Source organism: Xenopus laevis, chromosome 1L (assembly GCF_017654675.1).
Source record: "Xenopus laevis strain J_2021 chromosome 1L, Xenopus_laevis_v10.1, whole genome shotgun sequence".
In the NCBI taxonomy this organism is placed as follows: Eukaryota; Metazoa; Chordata; class Amphibia; order Anura; family Pipidae; genus Xenopus; species Xenopus laevis.
Window position 1 is genome coordinate 23,837,283 of NC_054371.1, and position 14,768 is coordinate 23,852,050.

A 14,768-nucleotide genomic window follows, 5' to 3' on the forward strand; every position below is an offset into this window, starting at 1 on the left:
AAAGAGAATAAACCCTGCAGGAAAAAACGAAGCAGTTCCCCAAATCACGAACAAACATTTACTTTTCATCTGTTGAATGATGTTTTTTTGTGGAATTATCTTGGTCCATGTTTTAAAGGACTAGTAACAAAAAAATTTTTTAAAAAAAATTGTTTCTTTTTTTTACCAAAAAATAACAAAGACAGTTTTCACTTTTTTTTTTTTATTTAGTTTTTAAATCTCATTTTATTAAATTTTTAAATTTTCCAAAGGGTACAGAAAGAAAAAAGGGGAATGGGGAAAGAAAATGATTCGCAAATCTTTTATTAAGAAATTACTGATTCTTTGCTTGCACTTCTCTTCAGAAATGGCGACAGGGCGACAATCCATCATGTGGCGCTCGATTTCTCCTCCCTGGCTATCTCCTATAAAAGGCAGGGAGGAGAAATCAAGCGCCGCACAATGGATCGTCGCCCTGACACCGTTACTGAAGAGGAGCGCAAGCAGAGAATCTATAAGTAATTTCTTAATAAAAGCTTTGTGAATTAACAGTGAAAACTGTCTTGGTGGTTTTTTTTTCGTTAAAAAGAAACAAATAAAAAAAAAAAAAACATTTATGTTACTGGTCTTACCATATCTGAAAAATGTGGCGAACTTTACCATGGAAAAATTGCTAGAAATATACTGGGGATATATGCTAAATACACAGAAATTACTTATCAGTGCTCCCCTTACAGTTTTTTTAGACCTCGAATGAACTCACAACTGGAATGGATTCTAATTTAAGAAAAAACGTAAATGTAAATAACTCAAATCAATGAAGTCGGGGTTAACAATCCGAAAACTCTAATGGATTGAGTTTTCGAGTGAAACCCACCGTAAAAAACTTGAACATCATGAAGGCTAGTAACAACTTCAAATGGTTCAAGGCATTGACTACTACATGACCCCGAAAAGGTTTTAGATGGTGTGTTGTCGGATTCTGGCTATTTCGAGGGTCGGGGTATAATAAATATCAAAAAATTTGAGTTTTATTTTTAAACCGAAAAATCGATTTTTTTTCAGAATAATTCAGAAACTGAATTTTTTCGTGGAAAACACAACTCGACCCGTAATAAACCTGCCCCTAAATGTTCATTAACAGTTGGCAGCTGAAAATCCATGCAGTCTCCATGCTACACCGAAGATTTTGATCATTTTTGTGCTCCATTGTGATGATTTTTTATTGTGTGTGTGGATTTCCCTTCTGAGTCCGAGTGCCTTTTATACAATATGATACAGGCCACAAGTGCTGGACAAGATCATAGAAAGTTCATTATACCAGAAATTCCCATTCTATTCACACAGCAACTTACATTTTACCTTTGGCATCCTCTAAACCCCTGTTTAAGTCTAGAAAATGATGATTACCGGTATATTAAATATGCATTATGTTACTGTTCTTTCAACAGAGAAGTGTTTTGATCACACGCATTATGAATTCTATGGTATTGGAGAAAGCTGGCCCAGAATTCACAGTGGAAGGGTGGAGTCCTGCACGTGCTTCGAAGGCAACAATATAATGTGTCTGGGGGGAGCGCGATATACAGGTAGGTAACAAACGAGACCAATGAGAACGGGAACTGCTGTTGGTGCAGCAAGATGGATGTCTTCACATAATCATTTATCTGGGTTCCAATGATTCTATAATTATAGCAGCATGTAAAAGCCCGCACATGTTTTTTCGCCTTCCTCTGGATCAACTGGCAGTTAGGCAGGTTATATATAGACTTAAGGTTGAACTTGATGGACGTGTGTCTTTTTTCAACCTAATTTACTATGTTACGATGTTCTGCAGCATTTATCTCAATAAAAATAGAGCAACCAATGTAATTTTATAAAACCTAGACATCTGTAGTTAAAGGGGCATTAAATAAAGCTATAAGAACAGATTTGAATAGCCTTTAAATGTTTGATAATGTTGGGTTTGTCTCCAGCCTGCATAGAAAATCCTTGCCTCAATGGTGGAGCCTGTCGACTAATGATTTCAACTGGCAAAACAGTGTGTGGATGTAGAGGCCAACATGTTGGAAAATACTGTGATATTGGTAAGTAGGAAACAATTTACATTGCATTCGCTCAAAAGCGTGTGATTCCCAGGGTCGGTCTGGGTTGGCAGGACACAGGGAAAAAACCTGGTGGGCCCTGGCCCAGACCCGCTCCACGATTGGCTGGCCCCATAAAAAAAAACAAAATGTGGCCCTGGAACAATCATGCTCGGGGCCCTGGAACTTTGGAACCCAGTGGGCTCTCAATGTTCCAGTCCGACCCTGGTGCTTCCTGACCTATATCATAAAAGAGCAGGCTCTTCCAAAGACCAATCTTCCAGACACACATGTAAAATGCTACCTGTGGCCCACAAGCAGCAACAAATATTACAGTACAGGTATGGGACCCGTTATCCAGAATGCTCAGGACCTGGGGTTTTACGGATAACAAATCTTTCTGTAATTTAACTTAAGTCTACTAAAAATCATGTAAACATTAAATAAACCCAAAGGCTGTTTTTGCTTCCAATAAGAATTAAATATATCTTATTTTGGATCAAGTACAGGTATGGGACCCGTTATCCAGAAACCCATTATCTAGAAAGCTCCGAATTACAGAAAGGCCGCCTCCCATAGACTCCATTATAATAAATTAAATTATTAAATTAATTAAAAATTATTTCCCTTTTCTTTGTAATAATAAAACAGTAGATTGTACTTGATCCCAACTAAGATATAATTAATCCTTATTGGAAGCAAAACCAGCCTATTGGGTTTAGTTAATGTTTACATGATTTTCTAGTAGACATAAGGTATGAAGATCCAAATTACAGATGTTCCGTAATTCGGAGCTTTTTGGTTTCTGGATAATGGATCCCATACCTGTATATAGTACAGGAGGCATGTGCCCATGTTCTGCTCAAGCTTGTGCTACATAGAGGTCACCTTGAGTCTAATATGATAGAGTCTATGTCCAGATTTACACCTCCAAACTCATCATCACACCAACTTGATTTGTAGACCCCGCATCCCATTTACTGTAAATGTGCCAGGAACGATCATGTAGCAATTTCAGACGATATACAGATAAAGTGCAGCTCATTTTCTCTTTAACTATAGACATCAAACAGGGCTGCTATGATTATGACAATGCAACGGAGTACCGGGGGATCAAGAAGAATACTCAGTCTGGGCACAGTTGCCTCCCGTGGAACTCAGACATGCTTTATGAAGAGATTCACACTGGCCAAGAGATGAATTTTATATCCAAGGGTTTGGGATCCCATTCATATTGCAGGTAGGCTTAGGACTTTACATTCTTATAAGAATGACACCACCTCCCCAGTTTATACCCATGGTAAACTCTAAAATTGGTGGATTAACCATAGTGCTGTACCAATACCAGACAGGGCCGCCATTAGGCGGGCACAGGGGGTACTACTACTTGGCCCCCCTTGACAGCGCCAAAGCCGCATCTTCCGTAGGCCCAAACCGCCAAAGAGCCAAAGTCCCGAACAGCCGAATTTGAAGTCCCGAAAAGACCCGATGTCAGGAAAGGAGCCGAATTTGAAGCCGCAAAAAGACCCCGAGTCATGAAAGGAGCTGAACTTGATCTTCCAAAGCTGCAAAAAGACCATGAAGTCATGAAAGGAGCAGAGATTTAAGTCCTGAAGCCACGAAAAGAACCCAAAGTCAGGAAAGGAGCCGAATTTGAAGCTGCAAAAAGACCCAGAGTCATGAAAGGAGCCGAGATTTAAGTCCTGAAGCCACGAAAAGACCCAAAGTCACGAAACGAGCCGAATTTGAAGTCCCAATGCTGCAAAAAGCCCCTTAGTCACGAAAAAGGAGCCTAAATTTAAATCCTGAAGTCACGAAAAGACCCGAAGTCAGGAAAAGGGCGGAACTTGAAGTCCCAAAGCTGCAAAAAGACCTGAAGTCATGAACGGAGCAGAGATTTAAGTCCTGAAGCCATGGAAAGAACCCAAAGTCACGAAAGGAGCCGAAATTTAAGTCCTGAAGCCGCTGAAAGACCCCAAGCCAAAAAAGGAGCCGAAGTTGAAGTCCTGAAGCCACGAGTACAGTTCTGCTGTGTGTTTTTTTATCTTATTAAAGCCCTGGCCAACAATGTATTATTTTAATACTCTATAGGCCCCTTCCACCAAATGTCTTAGAGGCCCATCTATTAAAGGCCAAATTTTAGTGGAATTAGAGCCTTCTGAAACCATGACCACACTCGATTTCTCTAAAATCACGAATGCCATGAAAGTTATTCAAGATACAAATGGAAAAAGTACAAATTGAAAAAAGTGGAGAAAAAAATATGAATATCTCTTAAACCTCGAAAAATTTGAGTTTTTCAGATAAATAATAACGAAAAAAATTGGAAAACCGCTAAAAAAGTCTGAATGGTTAAAAAAAAAAAAAAAGTACAATAGAATCTGTGCAGCTCCCATTGACTTCTTTGGGACCTCTACTGCTTTTACTTGGAAAAGTTTTGTATTTGAGTTTTGTTTTTACACTTTCTAAATCTCAAAATTTTAGTTTTAGAGAAATTTGAAAAAAACTACAAATTCTTGCGAATCTGTGAAAAAAGGAAATCTGAAGCTTAGTAAATAGGTCCCTTTAGTGTGCCCAGTACAGTATTTGGCTGAATATGTTGTGGAGGATTTGGTATTCGGATGAATCTTGATTAACAGGGTTCGATACATCCCTAAAACAAAATATATATATATATGAAAATGACACAAAGTTATAGTGGCCATTGACACCCTGTGTTTGTAATGTTTTATTTCCTCCACATGTAGAAGTCCAGACGATGACGAGATCCCATGGTGTTACCTAATGAAGGATCGCTTGGTTTCCTGGGAACACTGCCAGATACCAAAATGCAGTGAGTACATATTAGCTGAAAGCTACTGGTTTTTATGTAAATGAATGCTCTGTATTTCTCATAAATATTGTTTTTTTCATGGATATGCCAAGTGGATATTGAAGTGCGGGTAATTCATTCTTTGTTTCTGCCTTTGCTTGAACCTTATGATCTCTGTAATGTTCCACTGTTTAACCTTGCTCTAGAATGTCTTCAGCACCCCGTCCCTTTTATTCTGTCTCTGTCTAATCCTTCTGGGCCTATGGGACTCCTTTAACATGATTATCCTGCTGCTAGGGTTGCCACCTTTTCTGAAAAAAAATACCGGCCTTCCTATATTCTTGACGTTTTTTCCTATTAATAACATTGGCATCAAGCATCATTTTTACCGGCCGGCCAGTAAAATACCTGCCAGGTGGCAACCATATCTGCTGCTGAACTGTGTTGTGTTTGTGCTGCTGCAAGGGACATTAGGGCACGTATTTTATTATTAACATGTATTTATATAGCGCCAACATATTGCGTAGCACTGTAGAGTAAATGTGATTATACAACTACATCACATGAATCACATACATAGAATATATGGAGTAACAAACATCACAATCAATACAGGTACAAAAGGTGAGGAAGGCCCTATGCATAGGCATACAGTCTAAAGGGAAGGGAGTAATACACAAGGTGTGGGAGTGGGCAAGATCGAATTAAGTGGGTGAGAAATGTGGTATTGTATGTGGTGTTGCGTTTGGTAGTTAAGCAGAGTGAGGGTAGGCTTCTCGAAAGAAGTACTATGGGTCTAGTAATATGTACTGAGCTGTTATTCTTCTGCTATATGAATATGTTTTGTGGTGTATCAGAGATAGGGTTGCCACCTTTTTTGAAAGGTCTTGCCGGCCGGTAAATTTGTAATACTGGCCCCGGCCTTGGCAGGTGTTTCACCGGCTAGGCCGGTAAAATACCGGCCGGGTGGCAACCCTAATCAGAAACCATCTTCAGATTCCGAAGACTGACATAAAATAAGTAGTAGACTATACGATGGTAAGATGATAGTTAAATGAAGAAATCCATTGCTCCAGGGATAGCTTTACCAATAATATTCATGTGACTCTTAATCTGCAGCCGTGGGCCCTTACATATGTACTGTATGAGGCAGGGTGTAGCTGATCTATACTTCTCCAGTATAATTTAATAAATCGTCGGCAGTGATTCTTGAACTCAACAATAAAGGCTTTATTAACTTGATTCATACAGGAGGAGACTTTTATACTCACAAATACAGGTTTAAGCATCCAATGCATTACCTATAAGGGGTTGGTCATATAGCCATGGATTATTTCAACTCAAATAGCACCCCCAGCTTTCAGAATTCTTCTGAAAGTGGAACCTTGGAGAACTACTGTAGTCTCTAATTCTGTATCTTAGTCCCTACTCTGGGGTGGTGCACACAGGATTCTAATCTCCTCAGTGGAGCTCAGGCTGCTCACTAGCTAACCTATTCCTATCTATCATGCCTAATGTGACCTATGACAGGGGCGAGGTGGCTGGCTGGATCACCTCGGGTTCCTGGCTGGCTTGCTTAAACTTAAGAAAGGCTCGGCTTTCCTAGCTATGTTAAGGACCACTCTAAACCTTAGATTAGTGGTCTGGTTTTAGCTGATGAAACCACCTTAGGGGACTGTCTGAATAAAGGGCAACTATTTATCTCTCCTCTACACAACCATGATAGAATGTGTATAAGATTTATTGTGTTTGGGCCCATGGGAACTTTATGAAGATACAATTTTCTTAATTTTTTTGTAGGTAACAAGGGAAGGAGAGTGGTTATGCAAGAAGATGCTGCTGTACCCGCACAGCCAAAATGTGGCAAAAAACATGAAAAGCGCGTTGTTGCAAGAGGCCGGATCCTGGGTGGCAATTCAGCTTTACCTGGCGCCCACCCTTGGATTGCTGGGATATATATTGGCAACTATTTTTGTGCTGGAAGCCTCATTCATCCATGCTGGGTGGTCTCCGCCGCTCATTGCTTTGCAGACAGGTGAATGATTGCGCCTTTAAAAGTACAACACACGTTAATTTTATATTAAAAGATCTGGCACTGTTAGGGTTGCCACCTTTTTTTCTTACCTAATACCGGCCTTTGGAATTGGAATGTCACTTGGGCAATGGGGATGGGAAAACAGGAGGGTTATGTGGAAGAAAGGTGGGTTTGGCAAGAAAATGGGTGGACTAGGTGGGGAAATGGGTGGGTCTGTGGCTAGATTGGCAGCAGAGAGGGTAAAAAAAAGGAGGGATTTATAGGGCATTTCAAATTTACCAGCAAGTACATTGCTGAAGAGTTGATAATATCATTGCTAGCCCTAGCTGGTGATTTACTGGCTAGGACTGTCAAATACAGACAACTAAAGTGCACTGGGATTCCCTACAAAAAAATTGGCATGCTGCACTTTCCAACCACCCACCATTCTGCACAACCTGGCCCACTCCCTACATCGCTGACTCCTGCCTCATGCCCACCTACTCCCCACCCCCTTTTCGCCCAGCGCCAAAGCAGCCTGTATCCCCCTTCCCCGGCCAAAGGTAAGAGAGCTGTCATTCATACAAACACCACAAGAGCGGCTGGGGAAGACGGTTCCACGTAACTGTAGAGGAAGTAGACCCTGTGGTCTGGGCCCCCCTGCTATCGCGGGGTCTGCTCTCTTTATAGTTACACCACTGAATACCAACCAGTTGAGAACCATAGTCTCTACACACAGGCACTAAAAATGTCCAGTAAGAGAGTTTGCAATAATGTAGACACTGGGAGGTGCAGCAAAGTGTTTTAGGTCATTAGTTGCTTAGGAGTAGTTAAATGTGCTAGGCCTCCTCCTTACTCACAAAGTTAGCATAAAGTAAAGCAAAAAAAACCCTATAAGCTCTTGTTACCATTTCTTGTTGAAGAAGTATGATGAAATAGTTATTTTATTGTGTTTTTATTTTCCCAGCATAGGCAATATTTATGCATAATAGCAATGGCTATCATTTGTGCCTATCACCATTATCCCATTCCAATGATCGGTGTGTGGCTTCTTACTGTAGCCTGGTGAGATGGAGGTTTTTGGCCTATTTCAAAGTTGAGGACATGAAGATGAAAAGGATATTACAATAGGCTCTCGGAAACCCAGAGAAGGTGCCTAAACCTGAAAATTCATAATTACCACAATGCAGACTGATTATGCCAGAAAGTTAAAGGGATACTGTCCTGGGAAAACATGTTTTTTTCAAAACACGTCAGTTAATATTGCTGCTCCAGCAGAATTCTGCACTGGATCCATTTTTCAAAAGAGCAAACTGATAAATTTTGATTTAATTTTGAAATCTGACATGGGGCTAGACATAGGGGCAGATTCCCTAAAGGGCGAAGTGACTAACGCTAGCGAAAATTCGTCAGCGTGACGTCATTTCGTAACTACACCGATTACCTAATGGGCGCAGGCGTAACTTCGATAGTGAAGGAGATAGACGCTAGCGTCGCTTCGCACTGCCAGCCGAATTTTTGCTCTGGCGAACAGACGTAAGGCGAACAGACAAAGTCACAAAAAACACTGGCGTCTTTTTCTTTTTTCAGCCTGCAAAAGACCGTAAAAAATTTTTTGGGGTACCCAAGTTCCCCCCTACATTTCCTAACATATGGCACATAAACTATACAGTGGGCTCATGTGTAGGGCAATATAACAACTTTATTTTATTAATGTTCCCTGGACTTGTGTAGTGTAATGTATTTGCTGCAACATATACGTCCATTCAACTTTCACTTCCCGCCGTATGCAAATTAACCAACACTACCGCAACTTCGCTCTGCTTGTCAAAGTAACGATAGCACAACATCGCTAGTGTTCGGCGCCCTGGATGCAACTTCGCATTTTAGAAAATTAGAGTTGTCCTAGCGAATTTACGCCTGTCGAAGTGATGCTAAGTGGACAAAGTGGTCGCTAGCGAATTCGTGCCGCTTAGGGAATTTGTCTCATAGTAACAGTTTCCCAGGAGCCCCCAGTCATGAGACTTTTGCTCTGATAAACTTTTTTTTTTGCTATAATGCAAATTTGAGTATCACCCCTCCCCCCCAGCAGCCTAACAACATAACAATCGGAAGGTAACCAGATAGCTGCTCCCTAACACAAAACAACAGCTCCCTGGTAGATATAATAACAGCACTCTAAAGAAAAATCCAGGTCCCACAGAGACACATTCAGTTACATTGAGTAGGAGAAACAACAGCCTGCCAGAAAGCAGTTCCATCCAAAAGTGCTGGCTCTTTCTGAAAGCACATGACAAGGCAAAATGACCTGCACCAATATTACAACTAAAAAAAATACACTGGTAGGGTTAGGAATGAAATGTTATATTGTAGAGTGAATTATTTGCAGTGTAACCAGTGTAATTTAGAAATAAAAACGAAACTGTGTAACAACCTCCAGGACAACTCTGTGCTTCCTTATCATCTACCCCAAGAGGTTGGCTCATCTGTATCGTTGATTATGACACTCATTCTGGGAACCCACCAACTTTTCTATCTTCTACCAAAATATGCTCTAGTCTCTCATAGTTAGAGGAACCCCTAAAACCTTCTGGCGAAATTTCAAAAAGCATATTAAATTGGGTAATAGCAAATAGTTTTTTTGTTATTGCCACTTGGTTGCCCAATATGTGATCCTGTAAACCACAGGCTGTCCAACCATTCCGATGTTCTGAATATCAACTTGTGTGTCCAGAATGTCTTTCTAGATGCAGGAGCCAGATTTACGTTTTGGATGACCTTTGGTCTATACTCCCTTTGCCTAGAGAATGTATTAGAGCCAACTGCCTTTCAAATGACTGGACAAAAAGCTGCATGGTGAAAGACAAACTGCTGAAGAGTAACTTAAAAACTTTAAATAGATTTTTGATATTTAGAAAGTTCCCTATTTTCTTGCGATGAAGCTTATAATAAATTTTAATTTTCACGATAGTTTCCTTTTAAGAAGTAACAAGTGAAAACATATACTCCAATCCTAGTAACCCAGAGCAAAAAAATAGATCTTTGTTGTCAAACAGTAGACCAGTAAACGCTACCTGCTGATTGGTTGCTATGGATCACTACCCCCCCGTAATCCCTGCACCAGTTATTACATTGCACCTAAGTGGGAATGATCTCATTGCATTTCTCCTCTACTGTGGAATTAGCCATTAAACTCTGTTTGTCCTTCCGCAGCCCTCCAAAGTCAAAAATCCATGTGGTCCTTGGACAGCAGTTCTTCAACCAAACTACAGATGTCACACAAACCTTTGAGGTCGAAAGATACATTTTTTATGACAAATACTCAGTCTTTAAGCGCAATGAACATGATATTGGTGAGTAAGCAACATAAAGTAAACTGAATATCTATACATCACACAACATTAAAACGGGAAGTAAACCTTAAAAATCAATATGGCTAAAAATGCCATATTTTATATACTGAACTTATTGCACGAGGCTAAAGTTTCAGCTTGTCAATAGCAGCAATGATCCAGGACTTCAAACTTGTCACAGGGGGTCACCATCTTGGAAAGTGTCTGTGACACTCACATGCTCAGTGGGCTCTGATTGGCTGTTGAGAAGCTAAGCTTAGGGCTCGTCACTAATTATCCAGCAGAAAATGAGGTTGGTCTGTAATATAAGCTGATGCTACAGGGCTGATTATTAAATTCTGATGCTAATTGCACTGGTTTCTGTGCTGCCATGTAGTAATTATCTGTATTAATTACTAATCAGCCTTATATTGTGACATTTCTATTCTATGTGTACTGTATATTGTGAGTGGGTCCCTAAGCTCAGTAAGTGACAGCAGCACAGAGCATGTGCAGTGAATCAGCAGAAAAGAAGATGGGGAGCTACTGGGGCATCTTTGTAGACACAGATCTTCACTGATTCAAAATTTTGAGGCAACTTTGGGCGACTATTGAAAACGCATCGCCGCGTGTGCATTAGCGCAGGCGACTTTGCGCTGTAGCCTATGGGGAAAAACGCAGAGGCAGTTCGGGGAGATAGTCGCGCAAAAGACGTGGCGATTAGTCGCCAGGCGACAAAATCTCCCCGAATCTCCTCGTGTGGCCTTACCCTAAAGGGCTGTGGTTGCCTTGGGTTGGACAGAAGCGCAAAACATAATTACAACATTTCTAGTCTACTTTTTTCATTAGGCTTTAGTTTTCCTTTAAGTTGAAATGTTGCCTGAAATGCCAGTTTTATATAACAATTCAATTTAATGAAATCTACAAAAATTTAACACACTATAATAGTTTTTGAAAGACAGAGGCTAGATTTACTAAGGCCATCCTTGCCTAATTTCTCAAGTAAACCCTTTGTTATTCCAAAATATGCACCTCAAGAAGGATATTGCTGTGCTTCTAAGTGCACATACTGTACCTACCTTGCACCCAGTTAGGCTTCGCCTCCTACTTTACTCAGCATTGACACCTTAAAGCTGGTCTATATGGCATTGTATAGGTTTATTCCTTCCAATTCAATGCTAAGTTTTAGTCCTGGTTCAGCTGAAAATGGGTGTGGCCTATCAAAAAGGGGTTACTTACAGAGGTGTATTGGTCTGCTTATGATCAAGGCTTATTTTAGGCATACTGGGGGATGGCCAAAAAAATTTGAAATTATTAAACAAAGTTAGAAAGTACAGTATGTAAGAAAAAAGGGTGTTTAGAAAACTATCAAGTGCAAGTTCAAGGGACTGAACAAAACGCAACCATCTTGCCCATCTTGTCCAAAAGGGGATGCTGCTCAACAACAGCCTCCTCCTTAGCCTGGGCCATATGATTACTTTATCCTCTTATTGTGTTTGCCTTAGTTCTAATAAAACTGAAGAGAGTTAACAAAATGTGTGCGAAGAAGAACCAGTTCGTCCAGACCATCTGTCTACCCAATGTGAACGTTCCTTTTACTGATGACCACCATTGCCAGATTGCCGGATGGGGTCGCATGCATCAAGGTAAAGAAAACTAGGCCAAGACCATGGGTGTAATGTAATGGTGCAGATGACAGATTGTTGCATTCACAAAGTCAAGCTGGCCATACATGGCCGTTTCCACTCGTTGGGATCATCATGTTGGGTTTATAAAGCAATTCCTGCAGCCATTTGACAAATGCATACTGCACCTTCATACACCCACTATTTAGCTATAGCTCATCAGTTAAATTTTACTGTATCAGCTTCTGGCCAGTGTATTTCCAAATTTATCAGTGACTTGATACATGCAATCAGTTGGGTTATCTGGTCCTTTAAGTCAGGGCTCCCCAACCTTTTTTTTTCCCTGTAAGCCACATTCAAATGTAAAAAGAGTTGAGGAGCAACACAAGCATGGAAAAGGTTCCTAGGGATGCCAAATTGACTATGTGATAGCTCCCATATGGACTGGCAGCCTACAGGAGTCTCTGTATGGCAGAACACCTGGTTTTATGCAACCAAAACTTGCCTCCAAACCAGGAGGCCACTGGGTGCAACGTCCAAGGGGTTAGTGAGGAACATGTTGTTCACAAGTCACTGGTTGGGGATCACTGTCTAGGTTTTCGATTTTGGAGGATTTGCCTCAAGTTTTAACACCAGCAGATGGACTGATGGTTGAAAAACTCTAATCTTTCAGATTCAACAGAATATGCACAAAATCTACAAGAAGCAATTGTGCCACTTGTGCCCAACAACAAATGCAGCAGCCCCGAAATCTACGGGGCAGAGATCAGTGAAAATATGTTCTGCGCGGGATATTTTGACTGCACTATAGATGCCTGTCAGGTAAGGAAAAATGGGCAACACAATAGGAAAATCAGCTCTTAATTACCGGTACTTGCCCATTAAAATTCCTGTATTAGCGACTCGGGTCTCTTCAAATGAGTTGTTCATCTTTAAATTAACTTTTAGGGGGTTATTTACTAAACTCCGAATGCAAAAATCTTTTTATAATAAAACATTTTTTTTTATAAAATCGGACTTTAAAAAAATTACAAATTTTTCAGAATTTATTAAACTCCGAGGATGGAAGTCCCCTGATTTTAAGTTTTCCCTCATTTTACATTGTTGTTCTGTGGTCCCACCTATATATTATGCAGAATACATTTCCCTGATTTTACATTTTCCTGGATTTTACACCATTTTTTTTTTGGTCCCCTGAAAAATGTAAAATTGGTTTCTACTGTAGTTGCTTGGGTGCATTAAGCCACAGCAACCAGAAATGTGTTTTTATTAGCCTAACTGCACTAGACACATCAGAGCCTTACTGGACTTGTATATATAAGAGCTAAGCCAAATGGACTTATACTCTGCCAACTGCTGCATTTTAGCAGCTGGCAGCGGCAGTAGCATTAACAATATTGACATTGGCTAAATAAAGCTGTGCCAAGACATTGGGGGTCCTGTGCTGGACTTTGTAACGTGTATTATACCTAGTGATGGGCATATAAATTCGGCAGACACTAATTTGCAGCGAATTTCCGCGTTTCACCGCAAGCGAATAAATACGTGAAACTGTGGCGACAATTCGCCGGCAAAAAATCCACTGTGTCCAGAAAAAAAAGAAAAAAAAAATCGAACTTGTTGTGTGCATAAAAATTGTCGTGTGTCAAAATTTTGGTGCGTCACAATTATTCGGATGCCCATTGACTTGCATTTGGACCAAATAGTCGCACGTATAAAAATTGTCGCTCGTGTCAAAATTGCCGCCCATTGTCTTCAATGCGTTTCGTGAATTTTTTTCCGTTTCTCGAATTTTGCTGTAAATTCACAAATTTTTCAGCACAGATTCACCCATCACTAACTATACCCTCCACAAAGCCTCCCACCAACCACCCAACACATGCTGATAAAATATGGCAGATGGCTAGTATAGAGTAAGGTGCCATTATAGCTGAACTCTAATTTTACTTCCTTGTTACCATGGGGGGTGGAAAGGAAATGAAAAAAAAACCCCCAAAACAATGCTGTGTATTATAGGGGGACTCCGGAGGACCTCTGGCTTGTGAAAAGGACAAGATATCCTATCTGTGGGGCATTGTCAGCTGGGGAGACGGATGTGGCAGCTTCAACAAGCCCGGAGTCTACACCAAAGTCTCCAACTACGTGGACTGGATCAATCGCAAAATCATGCCGAAGAAAACTGACTAGAGCTCGGAACCCATATACGTCCCATAGATATTTGAATTGGTGGCAGTTTTCATTTTATCCTCTTTTTCTTACTCCAATAAGATGACAGTAAGAGTAAGGGCATCTTTCATGTAGAAACATTAACAATTAAAAACACCATCATTGTAGTATTTCAAACTGTAATTGTATATACGATATATATAGGCTTCAATAATGTTGAATAATAATGATTTTCAAGATATTATATTGCGGTCTTGCTTGTCCTTTATTCTTCTAAATCGTCCCCTCCATTGATTCCAATAGGAATTGTGTAAAAAAACAAAAAACAAAAACAAAACACTGGTATGGGTGAATTTGAAAATGTGCATGTATCCCATTTTAAGCGTGACAAAATGAACAAGATACTTATAAGCCATAAGCCTAATAGGGTTATAATAGTAATGCAGGGTACGCACTGTTCCTTATAGAAGCTGACTCATAGGAATTTATAGCAAAATCACAGAAAATAACTCAGAAACATAATGTATCCTCAAAGAGATCCTCCTCCCAGATTCAAACAGTACAAACAACATGAAAAATGATCTATTACAACACTTTCATTTGAAATTCTTCATTTGTCAAAGTGAAAATTCAAGGTCAGAAACAGTTTGTACAGATGCACAGATATTTATATGGGCTCATACCCTGAATTTCATTAATTTCTACAGCCTTCAGAACACCTAGTACAGCTTTTAAATGTACACAGTGGATCTCTCT

The 14,768-nt window shown here is 40.2% G+C and overlaps 1 protein-coding gene across 1 annotated transcript in view; it reads left to right on the top strand.

The window, feature by feature from the left end:
* Positions 1-14,256, top strand: part of hgfac.L (HGF activator L homeolog) — a 35,558-nt gene extending 21,302 nt beyond the window's left edge. The window contains exons 6-14 of the mRNA XM_018228386.2: positions 1,431-1,568; positions 1,956-2,066; positions 3,126-3,303; positions 4,811-4,896; positions 6,676-6,910; positions 10,103-10,242; positions 11,727-11,867; positions 12,520-12,668; positions 13,863-14,256. Coding sequence (XP_018083875.1) covers positions 1,431-1,568; positions 1,956-2,066; positions 3,126-3,303; positions 4,811-4,896; positions 6,676-6,910; positions 10,103-10,242; positions 11,727-11,867; positions 12,520-12,668; positions 13,863-14,033 — 1,349 coding nt within the window. The 3' untranslated portion in view covers positions 14,034-14,256. The remainder of the gene's footprint in view (positions 1-1,430; positions 1,569-1,955; positions 2,067-3,125; positions 3,304-4,810; positions 4,897-6,675; positions 6,911-10,102; positions 10,243-11,726; positions 11,868-12,519; positions 12,669-13,862) is intronic.
* Positions 14,257-14,768: the final 512 nt, after the last annotated feature.